This window comes from Gopherus evgoodei, chromosome 6 (genome assembly GCF_007399415.2).
Source record: "Gopherus evgoodei ecotype Sinaloan lineage chromosome 6, rGopEvg1_v1.p, whole genome shotgun sequence".
NCBI classification, from domain to species: domain Eukaryota; kingdom Metazoa; phylum Chordata; order Testudines; family Testudinidae; genus Gopherus; species Gopherus evgoodei.
Genome location: NC_044327.1, coordinates 11,184,681 through 11,206,215, shown reverse-complemented (window position 1 = coordinate 11,206,215; position 21,535 = coordinate 11,184,681). Strand labels below are relative to the sequence as shown.

Below are 21,535 nucleotides of genomic sequence, written 5' to 3'. Positions count from 1 at the left end.
GAAAACTGTAAATGGAAAAAATGATTTTGATTTTTTTTTATTTACAAATCAAAATATTTTAACTGCTGTGCAAATCGAGCTTTTCATTTAGGAGAACGACAGTTTGAAATATGACTAATAGTGAAACCCAAGATTTCTCGTGGAGTTGTCTTTCTGCTAATTTGACGGGCAACCATATGTGGAAAAGCCACCAAGGGACTTAGCTGCTTCCTCCATTAACCTAAATAATGATAAATCAATATCTTCTGCAGGAATGTAAGGGGAGAAAAAGAAATGGAGGGGCAGACCCCCAGTTTGATTATGATGCCTTTTGCTATTGTAGTCAATCTGTTTCCGGAAAGATTTAGTGCAACTGACTCCGAAAGAAAGAATTTCTGGCTGAATTTTCAGCTGTACATTAACAGCTATTCTGTTCTCCCTCGTGAGACCTAGTTAAAACATTTGGAATAATAATAACATACATATACGTGACTCTGAGGAAAGGGATCAGACTTCTTCCTGCACAACAGCCCAGGCAGTGTTTTGGCACAAGTGGTGATTTAGTCTTTAGCATCCTCAGTGAGCGAAGCCAGCTAACGCCAGCCCCGTCGGAAATACCCCCAGCCTAGAACCGCCTTTGGAGCCGGGAGCAGAGAGATGCCCACCAAACAGCGGAATGCCCTGGCCAGAGAGGACTCATTTCCCAGGGAAGTATAGCAAAGCCGTCACACAGCGGGAGAGCAAATGCGGAGCAGAGAGCAGAGTGCTTACAATGCCTGCCGTTCTTTCTGGCCCAGGAATAACAATCCCACATTGTTTCTTCATTCTCGTTGGAGGGGAAAGCTGGAAACCTCCAGCCCCCGAATCCAGCAGCGATGCAGTGTGCAGTAAGGAAGAACAGTGTAGTTGTATTCTGCTGTGCTTTCGCTACCAGGAAAGTCAGTTTTGTACAGGTGGGGACAAACCCTATCGGTCTGGTCGCACGCCCCAGTATTTATCCATGGGAGCATAGGTAAAGCTGTTAATAGGTGGGACCTTAATGGCATGTTTCGTGGTTTCAATACCTAGCCAAGCAATAGGTTGGCTGGAGCGGGGACTCACCCCGGGAGTCTGGTCAGGGGTTGGGCTGGTCGAGCTGGGGGTGATTCCTCTGCGACTTAACAACAATAAGCAGCACGAGGTTAAGACCAAGTCCCTCCACCTCCATCGCTTTCCACAGCTTGGTAACGACTCCGCCCCCAACCTCGGGGCATTTCCTCTTTCTAAAAGTTTTGCTCGTTCAACTTTTCCTGCTTTTTGCTTCCCACGGGGGCGAGGGGAAAGGCTGAGATATGACGCGCCAAGCCGCAGGGCATTTTGCCTACAAACGTTCCCAGTTTGCACGTGTGCGTTGATGTACGAACAATAAAGATCCTGGCCAGATCTCACCTGCGCTAAAATTAGCCCCAAACCAAATCCTAATAATCCGACAGCTCCTTCCTTTCCTATTGGACGTTTGTCTTTGCGGGAGGCTGAGGGGCAAGCTGATCGCTGGGCGAGGAGAGGGAACCCATCACGCGCGTTTCAACTGGGGGAGGAATCAGAATACGCTGAGTCAGCTGCTTCCCCTAGCACTGGGCAGCCTTTGCAGCTGAAATCCACCTAAGCAGCAATCCGAGCAAACGAGCCAGCGAGGATCCCCTTGCAACCGGGCTGGGCTCGAAAAGAAGGGACCGCCAGATGGACAGTTAAGAGCTGGACTTTCCAAATAAACGCCGGACACATTGAGAGAGACAACGAGAATTCATTTAGAAGGGCGCCTTTGTGTCTGTTCGTTTGCCCGGCTCGCCCATCGTTTTCTAATCGTGAGAACCGAGTGGGAAAATACCGTAAAGGTGTTTTGTTCCTTGAGGTGGTGGCACTTAGCTTTACCTTCTGCAAAAGAGTCCCCACCTGGTTCTAGGTGCGAGGTAATATTTGCAAAGAACACCCCGGGGGTTATTTTTCGCAGTGGCACTTCTAGTAATTGTTGTTTTAAAACTTTCTTTAAACCCCTGTTAGCAAATGGGTTGGCTCTATTGTGAATCAGCAATCCCTTCGCTTACAGCCAATCGATGGAGCAATGCTGGATTTAGTGCTTAAACAGCTGCTATAATGTGTGTGTATTCATAGAGACGTATCTCTCTATACTTCTTTCCCTCACAGATATGCATATATACGCATATTACACACATATATATGAATATATACTATACATGTATTGTGTGCATATATAATATACATATATTATAACAGACACAATACACACAATCCATCCATCCATGTATAACTACATATATATGTCTATATGTATAATATACGTGAATACTTCTCAGTGAAGACTATACAGTACATATGTACATACATATGTATATATGCATACATGTGTGGATTATGTTCTTATATTATATTCACATAACCACACACACAATACATAAATATGTAGTATATATATTCTCCATCGTTAAAATTGCGTAACAGTTTGTCAGTAATAGGCACAGTAGTATAGAGTGCTGCAGACTTGCCCCAGGCTTAGATGTGTTGTACTTTTATAATGCCACCGTTGGCCTGGCATAGTGCAGTTTTCTTGTGTAATCCCCCCGGAAGACACTGAAGGCCCAGTTATTTAATAACGTGTATTTTTCACAGGGAGGGACTGGTTGCTGTTGTCCTGCCAAACTCCCAGAGCTGGCCCTGCCAGACTCGCTGTGACCTGTACTCTGCAGGCTGATTTTTAAAAGCATTTGTCTTTGCCTTCCTTCAGTGAGAACTTCCATCTGCTAGTCGAGGAGCCGGTGATAATGGGGACAAATACGGGGGAGGAGGAGACGGCATCCCCACGGATGCGTCGTTTCCCTTTCATTTGAACTAGCTATTCCTTTCCCAGCCCATACATTTCCCCGGCGCGAAGGTGAATGGTACGAATCCGAAGGCCCGTTAAGTGCCCGTAAAAGGCGCTAGGATGCTTTTTAACCCCAGCTGCAGAGTATTTTAACGTAATTGAACCTCTCCTGCTCCAGCACACGAAGGCAGGGAGCACAATTCACCCAGGCTGAGCAATTTGCTCAGCAGAGTGACCCTAACTGAAGAGGCAGGGTGATCTCATAGCCTGGGCTGGTTAATTTCCCTGGTCTCCTTCGCCTGGAAAGCCAAGTGGGGATGGCTCCTTCCCTGGCTAGTGAGACTTGGCATCAGGACTAGAGTGGTTTTGTGTCTTGGGGACAGGAGAGCAAGCAGCGAGTGAGCTGGCGGGGTCGGGGTATTCATTTGCCTCCAGGAGACCAGCAGTATTGAGAGCTGTACGGAGAAGACAGAGATTTTCAAACTGTTGGCTAATTAATTTGCCTGGTTATTAGCATAACGCCGCTTCCCTTTGTTAGAAATCCAGAAGGATCCAACCCTGCACAGGTTCAGAAATCTCCTCCTCAGCACAGAGCTATTGCACGTAGAGAAGCTCGCCCCATGGCTTGCCAGCCTTATGTATGTTTTCATAAAACCACCGACTCCTTACTTGATGATTTATCGCTACATCTTTATTATCTAGCAGCTGCAATCATCCTGTTCTCTCGGAGGGAAAGGCCGGGTTGCTGGGGAGCGCCTCCCGCTGCAGGACATTTTTTTGTTGTGACTCTCAAGCATTTTAATCCCCCCATAGCCAAACTGGGGGCTGCCTGAGCCAGCAGAGAGATCTTTGTTAGGCACGGGGTTGTTGTTTGTTTCCGGAGGGAGGAATATAACTCCCTTTAGAGAGTGACCTATTTGAAGTCACAGAATGGTTTCATCCCATATCTATTGACAACAAACACCAAGGCTTTACGTTTCCCCGCCTCTATTTTAATAATCACGTTTACACGTGAACCTAACCCCGGGAAACTCAGGCGGGTGCTGATTTTGGGCTGTTTGGGGGAAACGCGGATGGGTTACCGTTTGGCCTCACTCCGCGGCACCGAAGTTCAAGTCGAGCAGGGTTTCACTGTCGCCGGGGAGAGCTGGCAGAGCATGTAGGGAGCCGAAACCCTGTCCCTGCTGAAGCCCGGGAGAGCATCCCACTCAGCTGGTGAAGCACCGATCTGCCGCCGCTGCTGGGCGAGCCTTGCTGGCCGCCAAGAGGGATCGCGTTCGAACTTCGAGCAAAAAGCACCGCAGAACAGAGGGCTCCTTTGTTTAATTGCCCATCTAGAGGGTACATTGTTGTAGGGCATTAAGGAGCCTTTGACTCTGGGAGAGCTCGATGCCCGCAAAACACCGAACTTGTAATATTTGGAGGGAATAATTACAAAATTAAAACCCTTCCCAAAACAAAGTCTGAGCTTTAAATATCCAGATTTTCTTTCTTTCTTTCTTCTACTTTGAATTGCTTTTCTAGATGAAAAGCTATAGAGCTTTGCCCTTTAAAAAAAAAGTTAAATACGATGTTAATAATTGAATATCATTGAAATTGCTTAGGAACCTGAGGCTAGTTTGTTTCAGTTAAGTGGGGTTGTACCTCTGCTTTTTGGTATTCAAAGCAGTAAGGATATTATTCTTCTGGCCTTAAAGGAATTTCAGAATCAAAACGGATAGGCTCTGTAAAGCTAAAAGAATGGGATGGTTCACTCTGGAAAATGCAGCACAAGGTTATCCTCAAACTTCTTTTGATATGTTCGGAATAAACTCATTTTTGGAGCAGAAACACTTCGAACCTGAAGCTTCCACTAAGATCTGGTGTGCTGAAAAAAAGATTCACTTCTGAAATTGACAAGGAACTTCAGCGACTGGCTCCTCTGTGTGGGCTTAAACTGGCTTTAGTAATCAGATATTTAATGTGGATTCATTATGTGTTCTGACAGTTATTGAAGGGGTTTACAAAGTTTCATAGTAGTTTATCAATGGGGAATTGACAGGATTTAAATAAAAATAGTTTATACAATTGTTTTTTTTTTAAGCACAGAGGCATTTGACCTGTCAGCTTATTCTGCATAGTCCAAGTTTTCTGTAAATAAAGATTTTTCTTATTACTTTTTTGTTCCAGTTTTGGTAACAGGGCTGTCTATGCTATTATTTGTTTTCAGTTTTGCCAGCCTTCTGTGATGTAAGTAGTTTGAATGATTACCAACTTGAGGATTAATTATATTTCATCACTGCTACATGGGATTATTACATGTTCATTGGTTTTACACGATTTAGCTGCTCCTCATCTAGCTGGGTCCCATTTCACATCAGATATATGATTCACCTTGCTAAAGGGGAACAGTGCAAATCTGCTAGAAAAAGAATTATGTATAGGTGTGGGCTAAGCATTCACATTTCATTTGTAGGACCATGATGTCTGCAGAGGCTGCTGTAAATTATAACAGCAAAAGCCATTCATATTCCCCCCCCTTTTGATTAAATTAAGCATTAGGCAGTCATTTGGGGGGGAAAAGTAAACGATCATTAAATTCAGTGCAACCCTTTTCTGACTGAATGAAACTAAATTTATAAGGAAAATGGTTCCAGTCTTATTTGAACACAGCCTCATATTTGTAGGGAGACTAAAAGTCACCTTTTTACCATGCAGCCACAGGGATTGCCTGGGCAGTTCTTACTCAGGCAACATCTTCCATTGGTTTCAAGGGGAGATATTGCCTGAGTATTGCTGGGCCTAAAACTGTAATTTGAAATGCTGTTTTACGTACTAGGGGCCTGATTTTGATGTCACTTCACTCAGGAGGAACTCCATTGAATCCAATAGGGTTACATTGGTATGAGATTGCTACGAGAACAGAATTAGGTTTCAACTTTTAAAAGTCTCCCTGCCTTGGCAGTGAGTGATGATCAGTAATTTGAAAATGTTTAAACTCTTGTTGAGGAGTGAGGTTGGTCATTGTGAAGGAGGAATCGGTTGCTAAACAAGATTGCGGTAGAGAAGTGTCTTCCAACTATCACAAAGATGTTTTTTTTCCTGCTTGTTTTTTTTCCCATGTGTTTCAGGACATGGAGGAGTGAATCAGTTAGGGGGTGTTTTTGTGAATGGTCGTCCGCTCCCTGATGTTGTCCGCCAAAGGATTGTGGAACTTGCCCACCAGGGTGTCAGACCGTGTGACATCTCCAGGCAGCTACGGGTCAGCCATGGTTGTGTCAGCAAAATTCTTGGCAGGTAACTTTGTTTCTGTAAAGGAAAATATCAAACTCTGGATCAATGATTCTGAAACAAGAAATATGTCAGATGGAGACTGATAGAAATGACCTAGGAATGACAGGAAATTGCATAGGATCAGTAAGTCACAATTTAAGTTGTCTCACCTGGGAAGTGAAAGCGATTTTTTTTTGTTTATTTACTTCACCAAAAAATTCTTGCAAATAACTGAAGAAATGAAGGGGAGGGATGTGGTCTAAATTTCCTGCACCTGTGTGTACTGAACAAATTGACAAAGCTGTGCATCATCTGCAGTAAAATGGAAAAACCAGACGTTATGAATCTGGCAGTGAAAGCTACCCCTTTTATTTTCTAAAAAACATTCTATTTTTAGCACATAATTTCACTGCCTAAAGCCACCAAGAGCAGTTGTCAGTCAGCACATTCATTTACATGACCTCTTTTGAAATTTGTCACAAAAATTTCATTTTAAGGCTTGTTTTATTCTTGTGATAAGTTATATTCCCAATTAGAACACAAAGAATTATAAGTAATCATTAACGCTCTTAATTCTGATACTTTGAGAGTAGCCATCTTTTCTGATTGGAGATGCTCAAAGTAGTAAAGAAATAGTAAATTAAAAAAATCGATTATGTCAGAATTAGGTTGTGAACTTGATTTAGATTCAGGAAAGTCATGACTGCATTTTAACTCCTTGTGCACGAATGTGAATACCATATATCACTGGTTTTAAATGAACTAGAATGCAAGTATCTTGGGAACTTTTTGCTGCCATACTTTTCTATTACCTTCTATTTTCTCTCTATAACTCAGAGAAGTTTTTAAAATGTTTATTGAGCATTAATAATTGAATTAACTTCATTGTTTGCATTCCACTGGTATTAGTCATATTCTGACCTTCACTTTCCCCCCTCAATTTTAATTGATCTGTTTTATTGGTCGGACTGTAGTTATAAAGATTGTTAGAGCAAACATTTGTCTAGCAGTGTACATAGACTCTTCCTTCTGAAATAACTGCAGCAGCAGTCCCACGTGGACAAATCTAGCAAAGCTAAGGATTATTTCACCCTTATTCTGTGAGATCCATTGTCTCTACTGGAGTATTTTCTCTGCAGTCCTATTCAGATTGCTGCTATAATGCCATAGGAACCAGTCATATGCACAGAAGGTCCCAGAAACCCAGTGGACCTGGTTCTTCTCTCACATGCCACAGTTTTACTCCAGTGTAATTCCACTGGAAATCAGCAAAGTTACCCCTGATTTTACACTGGTGTAAGTGAAAGGACATGTAAGCTCTGATATCTTTACTCTTTCTGAGAGAGAGACTTTTCTCGTGTGGGACTTTCCTGCCTACCACAAGCTGCTCCATTCTGTTTGATCTTTGAATCTGTTCTGAGTGCTGGTCCTATTTGTGACATCCTACTGCTCTAGCAGATTTACAAACCATTTTTATTAGTATCAGTGCAAAGCTAATAAATAGGCAACTCATTTGCCTACCGCGGAAAAGTCCAACCACTTTCCTGTTTCAGATTTGAATAGATTTGTCATTAGATATATTTGCATTATGGAGCTCAGAGAGCAGCTCCTGAGTTTTGTCATTTAAGTTGTCAACAATAAATTGGAATTTCATAGCTCATTATTTTCATAACTAATAATTACGGTGGGTAAAATGTCACTGTAATTGGAGCTGCTGTCTGTGGGGAAAAAATAGGAAGGCTCCACGCAAAAACATTCGGTTCCAAATTCTGGAACTGAAAGTCTTTGAATCCGCTTGTTTTTAGTCAAACGTTGGAAAAAAACACAAAACATTCAAGGAAATAAATATGAGCCTTTGGGGCGATGGTCTGGATGGTGGCAGAAGGAGGCCGACTGTAGCTGATCGCTCACGGAGCATTACAACAGGGGTGTCTGCCCTGCGCCCATTTGAGGGGAGAATTGGCAACCTGCCTGGAGCTCAAGGGCAGGATCTAATTTGCATAAAATCAAGCAGATTGCAGCTGCCCTGTCTTTAGTGTGGGGTTGTGGCCAGATTGAGAGGGAGAATTGCACTCTGGGAGCTGTAGTCTCTGTGGGCCTTGCCCCAGGTTAAAGATAGACTATCCAGGTGGGAAGAGTGCTCTGTGGAATTCTAGAGGTTTAGTTGGCCTGCAGGTTGCCCCCCAGCATTACAGGGAAATTGGGATTAAGTTATTCTGGGGCTGACTCTGTAAGGGCCTCATTTTATGCCCTTTAAAGTCATTGGAATCTTTCCATTGATTTTAATGGGGTTCAGATCAGGCCCTTATCTTCTATGCCAACGTCCTTCAATGAGGCAAAACTGTTACCCAGCAACATAGGGGCCTGTCTGTCTGCAGAGTCCAAAATGCATCACCAAAGTGCTTGTCAGTTGGCTAGTTTCCTGTCGGCTAGATTGTCCAGAGCTGGAGGCGACAGTAAGCAAGGGGCAACAACCAGTGATCGTTCACACAGGCAGGCCCGAGAGAGGGAGACTGGTTACACAGAGGAATTTTTATAAATGCTGCCATTTTTTGTTTGATCCATGAAAATTGTGGGTGGTTAGTAATGTAGCACTAGGCTTACCAGAGCCCTGTTCTGGAGCTTTCACTCACTGGAGGGATGGCATAAGCGAAGGTTACAAGGTTGGGTTTGCACGGTCATTTTTCATAGGCATGATTATTTTAGGCACATCATGCAAACATGTTTGTGCCATTATTTCATCATTCACCCAAGGAAAGGGTATGGGGTGGGAGCAAGTGTTTCCTTCTGGCCTCAAGTTCATTGTTAGGCTCAACTCAGGGCAGCCCAAAGGTTTAATCCATCACAAATGTGCGTCACCTTCCATTACTAGTACTCAAATGAGTGCATGGAGACAGAAGTGGAACAGACCATTTGTTCCAAATTCATGTGAAAACAGGTGCAAACATCATCTTGTCACTCCCATTAAAGGGATTTTTTTAGGCTCTGAAAGAAGAGTGCCCGCAGGATGATTAAACCTGTAATACAGAAGAAATTTGATGAATGCAACTGCCCTTGAGACACAAACTTCGGTCTCATAACATGTTCATGCTCTTTTGCATCGCAGAGATTTTAGGAGATTCGTTTTTCCTCAGACAACACAGATGTCAAGTAGCTGCAGAGAAAATATATCATGTGAACATATGTTTTTATTGGGTGGGTTCTAGTAAAGATCTTGCTAAAAATCTGGGATGTGCCAAGGTCAATGAACAAGTTTAGGCTGATAAAGATGATACAGCCAGGCAAGGTCTCCCTGTATGTAGAACCCATGAAGAAATGGGAGCTCTAAGCACAGAGGGCTTTTAGAATCAGGTCTGATAGGGAAGAAAGTATCAGTCTCTCTGCTGTTAGTTCTGGGCTTATCTTTATCTGGTCTTAGAAAATTACAAACTGTAAAAAAGTGCATGGCATCGTTGACTTACACAGCCAGAACAACGTCATCACTTACAGCACAACTTTTTGGCTTAGCATTTAGGGAGATTGTTTTCTTCCTTAGATTTCCTCTTGGTCCTCTGTGGGCAGAACAAGACTCTCACTTTAAGCAATACAGTAACAGCAGTTCTCAAAGTGTGGGTCAGGACCTCAAAGTGTGTTGCGATGCTGTTTTAATGGGGTTGCCAGGGCTGTTAGACCTGCTGGGGCCCAAAGCCGAAGCTGAAGCCCGAGGGCTTCAATCCTGGATGGTAGGCTCAGGTTACAGGCTCCCTGCCTGGGGCTGCAGTCTTTGGGCTTCGGCTTGGCCCCGCCACGGCAGTGGGGCTCAGGCCTTGGCCCCCATTCCAACCCAGGACAGCTGGGCTCACGCAGGCTCAGGCTTCAGTCCCCCCTCCTGGGGTCGTATAGTAATTTTTGTTGTCTGAAGGAGGTCGCAGTGCAATGAAGTTTGAGAACTGCCACAGTAGGACCTTAGAGTTATGAACATGTCGGGAATGGAGATTGTTTGTAACTCTGAAATGTTCATAACAGTGAAAGAACCATAATGTTGTGTCCAAACATTTACAACTGACCATGGACAATGCAGCTTTGAAATTTATTTTGCAGAAGAAAAATGCTGATTTCCCTCTATTTTGTAGTAGTTTAACACAGTGCAATATTGTATTTGCTTTCTTTGTCTCTGCTTTTGCCTGACTGTGCACTTCCAGTTCCAAACGAGGACTGTGGTTGACTGGTCAGTTTGTAACTCTGGTGTCCGTAACTCTGAGATTCTACTGTATTTTCCAAGCTTTTGTTTCAAGAAAAAGAAAAAAAGAGGTTTTTATTTTTATTTTATTAAAAGAGGTTCTCAGCTGGAATAAATTGTTGCAGCTCCACTAAAGGAAGTGGAGTTGGTCTCATTTACACCAGCTGAGCAGCTGTCACAGCATCTTTAATATAATTCTGTTAAAGGCCCTGATCCTACCACTCTGTCTGATTGGAATAATTTTTAATCACATGAGTAATCTCACAGACGTCAACAGAGCAATTTGTGGGCAAAGATTATGGTATCGGGCCCTACGAATTTAAAGAAACCAACCACTCTACTTTCTTCTGAGAATAGTGATGAGAAAATATTTGTTTCCTCCTTAAGAACTGGATATTGAAACCATAGCTCCCTGGAAAAGAGAATACAACAAAATGTTACACTGACATACTTACTTCAAGTGTACTCTGCAAATATTTGTCATGATACTACTTTACCTGGCCTTCACGTGGGTGGGAAGTGATGACAAGGCATTTACATTAATGATGGCGAATTTCCCTCTGAACAGTAATTTATTACAACAGAGTTTAGTACAAAAATAATGGTGCTGAATGTGATTTGTTTCTATTATGTCCCTATCTCTGATTAATAACACACATTTCCAGTTAATTTAGGAACTCAGCATGCCCTTTAATCTTGCATTGTTTCTATTGTCTCGCTGTTATGGAAAAATATATGTTTTATACTGGGGCCCATTTTCAATTACTATAAATTAATCCATTGGGGAGATAATGTACTACGTAGTCAGGAAGTGTGAGTGAAAGGGCAAATGTATCATAGAAGAGACTGGAGATGCATTGTGCTAAAAGAGTGCGCACTGTAAATCTCCAACCTTCCTGTCTGTCAACTCTTGGTAACTAAAGCTTTGTCTTGGATTCTCTCCCAGGTACTACGAGACTGGGAGCATTAAGCCTGGAGTGATTGGAGGATCCAAACCAAAGGTCGCCACACCCAAAGTCGTCGAAAAAATTGCAGAGTATAAACGCCAAAATCCCACCATGTTTGCCTGGGAGATCAGGGACAGACTTCTGGCCGAGCGAGTGTGTGACAACGACACCGTACCCAGCGTCAGCTCGATTAACAGGTACAGATTTGGACAGCCCCGGTGAGTGGCTTTCACCACTAGAATTTGCAGCATCTCCTCATTTGGGTCATTTGCAAGTAATCTAGTTTGTGTTTGTTTCCTGGATGACTTGGGCAGCCATGAAAGCTAGTGGTTGAGAACCGGGGCGAGTGTGTGGCATATTATGAACAATTGCTATCACCACGCAGCCTCACTGCCGCATCCCGCTCCCGACCTGCAGTTCCTTTGCTGGGAAAGACCCGCGCTTATTCGAATTGAGCCCCACACTCGCAGGGTTGGATTCAGCAGTAAGGGATTTCAGGATATAAACATTCCCTAGGGATAAGATCGAGACCACCAGTGACCTGAACTACTGGTGATCTAAAAAAGGTTTGAATCCAGATTCAGCTGAGGGTGGGAAGAGTGATGTCTAGTGGTTAGAGCATGTGAGCATTTCTGGATTCCCTTAGGCCAGATTCATGTTCAGTGGGGTAAGGTACTGCTCACCATGAGTAAGGCTGATGGAATCTGGTCTGTAACTTTTATATGCCTCAATTATCCACCTGTAAAATGAGTGGTAATTTTACCCACCCAGAGGGGTGTTTGGCGAGTTGATTAATTTTAAAAAGAACTTTGAGGAACCCCACATGCAAGGTACTACCATGGGGCCTGATCCTGTACTACAGGAACATTGCCATCGACTCTCATGGGCACAGGATTAGGGCCCTGTAGAGGTACAAAGTATAATTACTTTTTTTCGAAGTGCTCCACCTAAATGAATCGTAAGCAGAACTATTTAGGAAGCCAGCACTCCCTTGCACGATGGATGAGATTCTAGCTCACATCGAAAAGAAAAATGAGTGTTCATCATGACAGTGTTGAGAAACATCTTGTGAAAAGTGACAAAAGTTAGTAACAAGTGTTAATGGAAGGGATACAAATCCCCTAAATATTCTAGATAGTAAGCAACAGCCCTTCATCCTCTGCAGTATTCTTCTTAGAGGGTTCTTCATAGTTAACGATACAGGGTGTAGACATAAAACCCCTTTACATTTAAATTCAAAGACTGTGTTGGACTTTGAATCCATTTTGTGTGTGTGTGTTTGGTTTTAAAAATCAACATAGTTTTCATGACATTTCATCCAAATCCCCAGAATGCAGCTAACTCTAAATTTCCATGCGTGTCTAGGGTCATGTAATAAATAGATGCCATATTATTTTATGTGTCTGTTTGGAGATCCCAACCTGGATGCCCTTGTGGAATTGCCCCTGAAGTATTAATAATCTCTGACATGATAACATGAAAAATAATGGGTGGCCCTTTACCTCCAAATCAAATGTTATGTGACAGATTCATGGAAATAAGTGCAAAGACTGGGTAGACAATTCAAAATGTTGAATGGTGTCTGCAGTTTCCTAACTGGAGTGAAATCCTAGCAGCATTCAGTAATACTGAGAGATTTACAGATTTGGACAAGAAAGAGACGAGTTTGAGAAACAGAACAGAAACCGGGGGCTGAAAGAAAATCTTAATACTTGGCGTCCTCAGATAACTGAAGGGCAGCTCCACTCCCACTGAAATCCGTGGGGGTCTTGCCATTGTCTTCATTGGTAGTGTGATTATTATTTTTAATTATTGGACCTTCGGGGTCAGGGCTTCATTGTGCTGGGTGCTCTACAAACACATAACCAAGAGACACTCCCTGCCCTAAAGAGATTACAACCTAACTAGGCCTCTCACTTGTTTTAATCCAGTTTTCACATTTCACTCTTTTGTTGCCTTCTCTACCACCCTAGTGTATTTCTCGTACCAATAATATCATGGAGTGATCCTGTTTACATGTCAAAAAGTTGTGCCATGATTTGGAAGCCACCCCATTTGGTGGAAATCTCATCCCTTCTCATGCATCTGCAGTTGTGGCTCAGAACCTTCCTTTGAAATGCATTCAAGCTTTTTGCATTGGTTTGTTTTATTGGGCAGAATCGTTTTTTGCTACCTTACAGCCCCTTCCTGCTGTTCAGGACTTGCAATTGCATGTAAGAAAAACCCTACATATGGTAATAAGTCGGGAATCTACTCCAAAGACGTGGGGCCCCAATTCTGCCGTCCATTCCTATTCAGCTCAGCACTCTCTGGGACGCAAGCACAGGATTAAAGTTAAGCATATATGTAAATGCTCTGCTGTGCTGGGGCAGTAAGGTCTGACCCTGCACATCTTTGCTCATGTAAGGTAGTACCACTGCAGTCAGTGGACTACTCATGTAGTTAAGGACTACTGTTGTTACTGGGTTTGCTGGGTCTGTCTCTTTAAAAGCAGTTCATCTCTGAGAGCCCTCGGGGAAGACTACCCAGCCAGAGGATGATCGTCTGACATTCCACTGCATGGGACCTATAGTCCATAGCAGTCTCCGACCCCAGCTCCAGAACAGGAGCCATGGGGCTGGTGCACATACATAGGGTAATGTGAAAGTCCCCATTTCGTTTTAACTATTACATGCAGGATTTGTTTTTCTCTAGCCCTTGGCAAAGAACAATTCCCAAATTCTAAAATGGTAAAGCACAGAATTTACTAGGGAAAACCATCAACATGAGCAGAGCGCCACAGTGCAGACGCAGGGCAGATATAGTATACGCTTATGCACATTACGTTCCTACATGCGAATGTTTGTTCACAGGGCACATTAACATTAACAGGGTAACATTTTCAAAAGCACCTAAGTGACTTAGGAGCATTTTCAAAAATGACTCAGGGGCAATTTTGAAAGGTATTGCGACACCTAAAAATGCAGGCAGGTGCCTAGAGGGGTTGAAAATGGGTTCTGGGTTTGTAAATCACATAGTTGATTTTAAAGTGTAACCCTCTATCCATTGACTTTGGATTCCCATCGAAAGCTCTTGCTTCTGCTTTGTGTCGTAAGTAGCGATAGACAATGGCTGCACGGCCCACATGTGGAATAAATGAAGGGGAGTCATGCTATATCCTCATTCCACCTGGCCTCCCTGCTTCAGGGGAGGGAGGGAGGGAGGGACGAAGGAGCCAGCCTATTGCTACTTGCAGTGAAAGCAGTGCTGCACGAGGGAGCTGGCTGGCATGCTAGGCAGTCTGGCCTATGCAGTTTCTTACCCCGTGCTCATCACCATAGCACAGCTGAATGCCTTCTAGTACAACATGCTTCAAATAACACCTGCCAGGTGTTTGCCACATTGATTAATGCCCGACCAGAAGATACTCAGATACTATGGTGATGGGCCAAGGAGAGGAACCTGGGTAGAAGAGAATTCAGAATTTGGGATAGCCTCAATTCATACAACCAATACTTGATAATATTATTTAATATTAATCATAGTAGACTCCTCAGCAGGAGCAAATTCATGACAATAAGTTTTAATTAATAATAATTATTAGCTTCACTCATGTAATCTGCAGGCTCACTGGCTGCTTTATTATCCGTTAACCTGCCAGAAATAAAGATATTTACATGTAAGAAGGCCCTGACTTCTCTTAATTCCTTCTGACAACTCAAAATCCTTGTGCAAAGTGTTATTTCCTCCCCTTCCCTCTCGTGCAGATAGATCTCACTTGAGGGGCTCAGTCCTGCTCCCATACTAAGGTCAGTGGCAAAGCTCTCACTGGCTTCAGTAAGACAGGATCAGGCCCCTGCTCCAAAAGTCCTGGCTTGTTGCTGAGGGAAAAGAATGCTGGTAGGCACTGGCCAGCTTGGCCCCACCACCAGGAATGTAGTGATTAGAACTCAGCACCCGGGGCCGCTTCGCAATCTGCAGCTTTCAGGGCCTGATGGGAGAGGCAGGGAGGGAGTCAGTTCCTACGTTAGGGAGCATGTCTCGCCAGCTATTTCTGCTCAGTAGAGAAATATGGGAATGCCATGTGATTAAGTACCTAGTGTATGGGGCTGGGATTCAGGAGACCCAGACCTGGGATTCTATTCCTCGCTCTCTCACTGGCCTACTGGGAGATCTCGGGTGAGTCATTTCCCCATTCTGTGCCTTGGTTTCCCCTTCTGTAAAACAGGGATCATGATACTGACCTGCTTTGTAAAGAGCAGCAAGACCTGATGAAAAACTCCTTATATAAAGAGTTAGGTGTTGTTACTATTGTGGTCACTACTGAATGGTTGTAAAATAATAGAAAAAGATCTAGTGGGAACAGATAAAAATTCTGCAGAAAACTAATTTTACATAAAAGGAGTCTGAATGATAAAGCCCTTATCTGAGAATAATTTTTAAGCTTCTTCCTTTTACTATACACACAAATGCAGACCCCCACTATAACTTTACACATGAATGAAGTTTTGGCATTCTTGGGTGAACATATCAATGTGCAAAAAACTGATGTAGAGCAAGGCATAAACTGGGAATCTAGCTTGTTAAATAGCCCCGGAAGAAGTAATCACCACAGCATGCTGTCAAAATAGTACATAAAATGTACAGACCTACTGTGAGAAGCATGTCAATGAACTATGTATTTAGCTGAGTCAACACCACTGCACAGTTAGTATTTGGGCCTGATTTTCCTTCCACTGAAGTTCATGGCAAAATGTCCATTTATGTCCTGGGCAGATATCTCACACCTTGTGTCTTTCCCGTTTATACATTGTCACTGTCATTTTTGCCAGCGCATTCCTGTTGCCTTTCTTGCTAACTGGCCTCTTTCCAAAAAGCCACCACACACCCTTTCATTTATGTCTCTGTATCAGTCCTACACCACATGCACAACTGCAACAGATGCTGCTCTCTGGGAACACTGGTGTAAATTGGGAGTGACCCCTTTGAAATTCATAGAGTGACTCCAGATTTACACCGGTGTAAATGAGACCAGAAGATGGTCTGAGGGTCCAGTTATGACAAGATAATTATTGAGTTTTGATGTCTTGCATTTGGTCCAAGATTTGTTGCTTTCAGTGTTCCGTTTGATTTGGGGTAAAAACTTCAAAAACGCCTCAGAGACTTAGGAGTGTAAGTCCCATTTTCAAAAGTGAAAAAGATTTTTAAAGGCATTTAGGCGCTCAAAGATAGGTGATAGGTGCCTACTGGGCTTTTTTAAATATGTTGGTGCCTAACTCTTACAGAAATCAATGGGAGTTCGGGGCCTGAGCACTTTTGAAAATCCAGCTAGGCATCTACCTCTATTTTCAGGCACCTGAAAGCCTTAGGTGCTTAACAGCCTAAATCTCAATGGAACATGGGCTCCTAATTCACCTGGGCCCAGATCTTCAGCTTTACTCATATGCTTTACTCCCATTGATTTCAGAGAGGTTCCTAAATGCCTTTAAGGATCTGGGTCTTCAGCACTTTTGAAAATTTGGCCCTAGATCTGCCCAGCTGTCTGACTTTCACTGTGCTTCAGTGGAATAATACAGGAAAAGATGTTTCCTTTACCATCTAAGTGTCCTGAATGGACAAAATACCTTCTAATGTTCTCCAGGCACTGATATTATTTACCTGCAGTTTCTACAGTGTGCATGCATCATAGTAAGGAGCCATTTGTTTCTTTTCAACTACATGCAGGATCATACGGACTAAGGTACAGCAACCACCCAACCAGCAGGTCCCAGCCTCTAGTCACAGCATAGGTGAGTCGAACTTTTTTTATATGAACAAAATAATATAATGGAATCCAAATATTCTAAAGAACTTTTAATCATTCTTATGGACAGATAATTCTGCATAAAACACTTCAGCACACGTACTAATGTGCCTTCTTTGTCATTTGGCAAGGGCTGAACATGGTAAATGAATTTTATAAATACTGCTAAAAGATTTTGAATTTTACTGATTAGTATGATAAATAGCTTTCACCGTGAGACAGAAAATTGAAATCTAAACCAACTCCCCTCCCCACTAATGGGGATCTATAGAAAGTCAGATAATTAAAGTAATAAATCAAGAAAGGGATACTTATTCATAACATTTTCTGCATCATTAGTCAGTAAGTAGTTTTGAATGTGTTTTTTTCTTCTATCAACCATCCCTTCTATAATTCTTTGTGCACTTGCAGTCTTGGGTGAAGAGGTACCAAAACTTTCCAAACTTTCTTCTCCTGCTCTTCCCTTCTCCTTCCTAATGCAGATGTTCAGGCCACAGCAACATGCTCCAGCCAGGTTCCGATGCTGCTCATGTCGGGAGACAGCAACCCTGATTAATATATTTTTGTGGTTAACGGAGTTGGTGGCCTCAGTCCAACTTTCTTGTTCGTGGAGATTTTTGATCTCTTTAAACATTGTCTTAGGCAACTGCATGTGTATTGCATATTCTCCTTTTGTAGGCATGTTCACTCAAATCAGAAGGTGGAGCATTCCTCATCTGAAATGTCCATTTCCTGCAGCGTTCATGCCTCTTTATGTGCAGAATGCAATGAAGGCAGTGAGCAGCGGACATTATTTACTTCAGTTGAACCAAGATTTGTCTTTCATAGCTAGTCCCTAGGAGGTTAAACTTGGGTTTGCTTTCTTAGTAGCAAGGCGTTCCATGGAGGGTTGCTAAAGGAAAGGGAAGGGAAAATGGCCTTGGGGTGACGGTACAAGACTTAGGCAATCTGGGTTCTGTTACCATCGATGCTACAAAATGGGACCTCCATTAAGCACCTCGCTTGTGGGTCTGGTAGCTCATTCTGCAAGTAGCCCCAGTGGGATAAAGTACTGCTCAGTGTGAGGAAAGGCAGCAGAATCTCTGCCCTAGTGTCCTCATCTGTGAAATGGGGGTAAGGCTCACTTCTCAGGTGTGCTGTGAAGTTAAACTGAGAAATATCTGGGAGGTGCTTTTTGCGAGACTCAGTTGGAAAGTGCCTGGGCGTACTGCTATTTCCAGACATTTGGAATCGTTTTATCAAGACAGTGACTCTAAGAGCCTCCGCTGAAGAAAAGCAGCAGCTAGCGTGAATGATAGGTTAAGGCTTGATTGTGTTACCAGTGAGCTCAGGAGCAAAACTCCTGATAGCTTCAGAGGAGCCTTTGTTTATATGGGGCAAATCCTGACTCTGCTTTGCTCTGCATAGATGGAAGCTCGGTGGTTCATCTTGATGCTGTGGCCGCCGAGCACAAACAGAGTGCTGACTCTCCCTGCTGGCACTGTGAGATTAGCAGCTGTGGGACGGCAGTGTGACAGCCCATCCCCTCCTGCACCCACCCCACTGCCCTGGGCCAAAGGATGTGTGTATGCTCATGCTTCCCTGGCCCCAGGGAAGGATGGAGAGCCAGCTGTGGAGAACCTTAAAGAGGCCAGTTGGCCACAGCAACAACACTGGCTGACATCTCCAAATTTACATTGACCTCTAATGCCACTCCCTGTAGGACAGGTCAGTACCCCACCTGCCCTACCGGGGACATTCTGTCAAAGGGAAACAGCTTTAATTCATGTCCTGGACAGCTCCTGGGGGCTTTCGCTCCATCCTCTCCCCAGCTGTGCCTGCTCACATTGTCTGCTGTGCTCCTGGCAGACCCAGCTTGCAGGCAGGTAGGTTGTTACCTCCTGGCTCTAGCACTGGCCACCTGCAGCCTGAGTTCTGCCTGTTTGTGTTGACAGAATCCAGGCAGCGAATCATGCACATTGACTCATTCTTACCACATGCCAGGGTGGTGTATGAGGATGGACGGGGAAACCACAGGAAGGAGGGTAAGTGCTGTGCCCATGGTTACAGAGGGAGTCAGTGCTGGGATTCGAACTCTTGGCTTGGGCACTATTTCCATCTGCATCCTTGGTCAAATCACTTAACCATCTTGCCCCAGTTTCCCTACTGGGGATGTTATTATTCAATTACTTGCTTCCCAGGAATTGTGTTGGAGGTTAATCAGTTTGTGCTCGCAAAGCATGTTGAAGATGTAAAGTGCAATCTATAAGTGATAAGCATTATTATAATTACAGTTATCCTATCCATTCAAAGCCATTCCACCTCTTTAAAGCTGTAAACTGATAACCAGACATTTTGACAATGTCTTCTGATCTTGGTAATCCTTCTTCGAAAGGTTCCCGTAGCAGGGTGCTCACCTCATACTTTCCTCCTATTTAGTGTTCTGTGTAATACTGGCGAATGACTCCTCTTCCCCTGTTGCAGTCGCTGGCGTCAGGATGAAGGGTTTAATACAAAAGGCTCACTGAAGCACTCCGACAGTTAGGTTACCCACCCTGTGGTTCCCCCACTAATAATACATCAGCAGGCTTGGATTGTGGCTTCAGGTTAACTCCATATCACACTAGATTCTTATTTAATGGCTCAATATGTAATGTTACATTTATTGTATAGAGAACGAGCCAATTAAAAAAAAGATAAACAGTAGATAAAGCACAACATGAGCTTTGACATTTGTGAGGTGCATATATAAGGTGTTTGATGGGTGTGGCAGTGAGACTGCTTTTCAATGGCCTTCAATGGTCCCTAAGACAAACACAGTAGGGCAAACTCAGCCATAGGGGAGGGATAGCTCAGTGGTTTGAGCACTGATCGGTTAAGTCTAGGGCTTTGAGTTCAATTCTCAAGGGGGCTACTTGGGGATCTGAGGCAAAATCAGTACTTGGCCCTGCTAGTGAAGGCAGGGGGCTGGACTCAATGACTTTTCAGTTCTATGAGATAGGTATATCTCCATATGTTATTATAGTAGTTGTTGTTGTTGTTGTTAATTGGAGCCTTGGACCTCTAGTCAGGGACTGTTGTGCTAGGTGCTGTACAAACACAAAGAGAAGAATAGTCCCTGCCCCAAAGAAGATACACTAGAAGAATAAGACGAGAACAGATGGAGACAGACAGACAAGGGCATGTAATGAACCAGTGATGCAACATTGTGTCAGAAGGAGAGGCGGTGTGCTCAGCTCTCTCATGGCACCACTGCCAGATCCAACTATTTTTTCATAACTCTCACAATCTTTGGTCTTTTTCGTAATGTCTGAGTTGCTGGAATCAGATTATGGCCTGAGAATCGCAGCTTTCATTAACAACAGGAGAAAGCTTCTAGGCCACACGGTGGGAGAGAAAAGGCTGAGACCCGACCCCTCAACACTCTGACACCCAGGGGCAAATAAAAAGGACTCCACATCTTTTTTATTATTTTGTAAATCTAATGATTTTGAGGGCCTGACTCCTGATTTCTGAACACTTGGGTTTGGCAGCACAGTCTGCTGCCAGCCAGTGGTTTTAATGAACAGTGGATGCCAGGAACCAGAACCACCGTGGTACTGATAGAAGAGAAGCAATCTGAGTGGAGCATGGCCCTGAGGGTTACTCTAGGGCCCAAAGCTGCTTTCTTTGCTGGAGCGGGGTTCACTGAGTGGCCACGGCTCAACAGTCTTCAGAGTCCTGGGGGCCTTGTAGGTAATCTGAGGGCCTAGTGGCCAAATTATAGTCTGTCCTTCTCTGGGTTACCCCCGGTTGGGCTAGGGGCAGAGTGAAGGGTTGGGAGACCCAGGCCCTCCCTCTCCACTGGGTCCAGAGCAAGGGGGGAGGCTGTGTTTCCATCCCCTCTAGCTGATACCCCAGACCAACCTCCCCTGGGCCACTTCCTATCTCCCATGGCACTCTTCCTTTTGGGGCATGGTCCATAGCAACACAAGATTCTATTACCACAGCAACCAAATACACAACAGATGTGATCACAGCCCTCTGCCCCCTCCTCGAGGAGGCTGTTCAAGGAGTCACAGTGATTGAGAAAGTCACTTGGGGTTGCCCAGTTCCCTTCCAATGTCCAGTGATTTCCCCCTTGGAGAAAAATGGTCAGGGCCCTGGCTGCCCCATCAGGCCTTGGTCCAGTCCAGGTCCTTCCTTTATGGATTCCTCTGTTGCAGAAGGTCCTAAAAGGCTCCCTTCCTGCAGACAGCTTCTCCTTCCCACTCCCTGCGTGATTGCCAGACTCCCATTTTAATCAGGTCCTCCATTTGGGGCATGCTCTACGGCTGATGTGGAGTGGGGCCTTCTTGGCCCAGCACTGCTCCATCACCGCTTTCATCTCAGTGAGAGGGTCTGCAAATCCTATCGCATGTGCACACACAAAGCCCCTATTGCAGGCAATTGTGTGTTTGCCACAAGCTATGCTCCATCAGCCCCTCTTCAAAACTCATGTGTCAGAGGAAACACAACAAAACAGGCATGACCATTCA

The 21,535-nt window shown here is 44.0% G+C and overlaps 1 protein-coding gene across 4 annotated transcripts in view; it reads left to right on the top strand.

Annotated features, from left to right (window-relative positions):
* The window catches only part of PAX5 (paired box 5), a 223,819-nt gene that overhangs the window by 10,787 nt on the left and 191,497 nt on the right, over window positions 1-21,535 (top strand). For 2 of the 4 annotated variants that reach the window (XM_030567762.1, XM_030567763.1), the window contains exons 2-5: window positions 5,950-6,115; window positions 11,257-11,454; window positions 16,961-17,025; window positions 18,974-19,063. In XM_030567762.1, coding sequence (XP_030423622.1) covers window positions 5,950-6,115; window positions 11,257-11,454; window positions 16,961-17,025; window positions 18,974-19,063 — 519 coding nt within the window. The remainder of the gene's footprint in view (window positions 1-5,949; window positions 6,116-11,256; window positions 11,455-16,960; window positions 17,026-18,973; window positions 19,064-21,535) is intronic. The other 2 variants (XM_030567764.1, XM_030567765.1) reach the window with 1 other exon arrangement.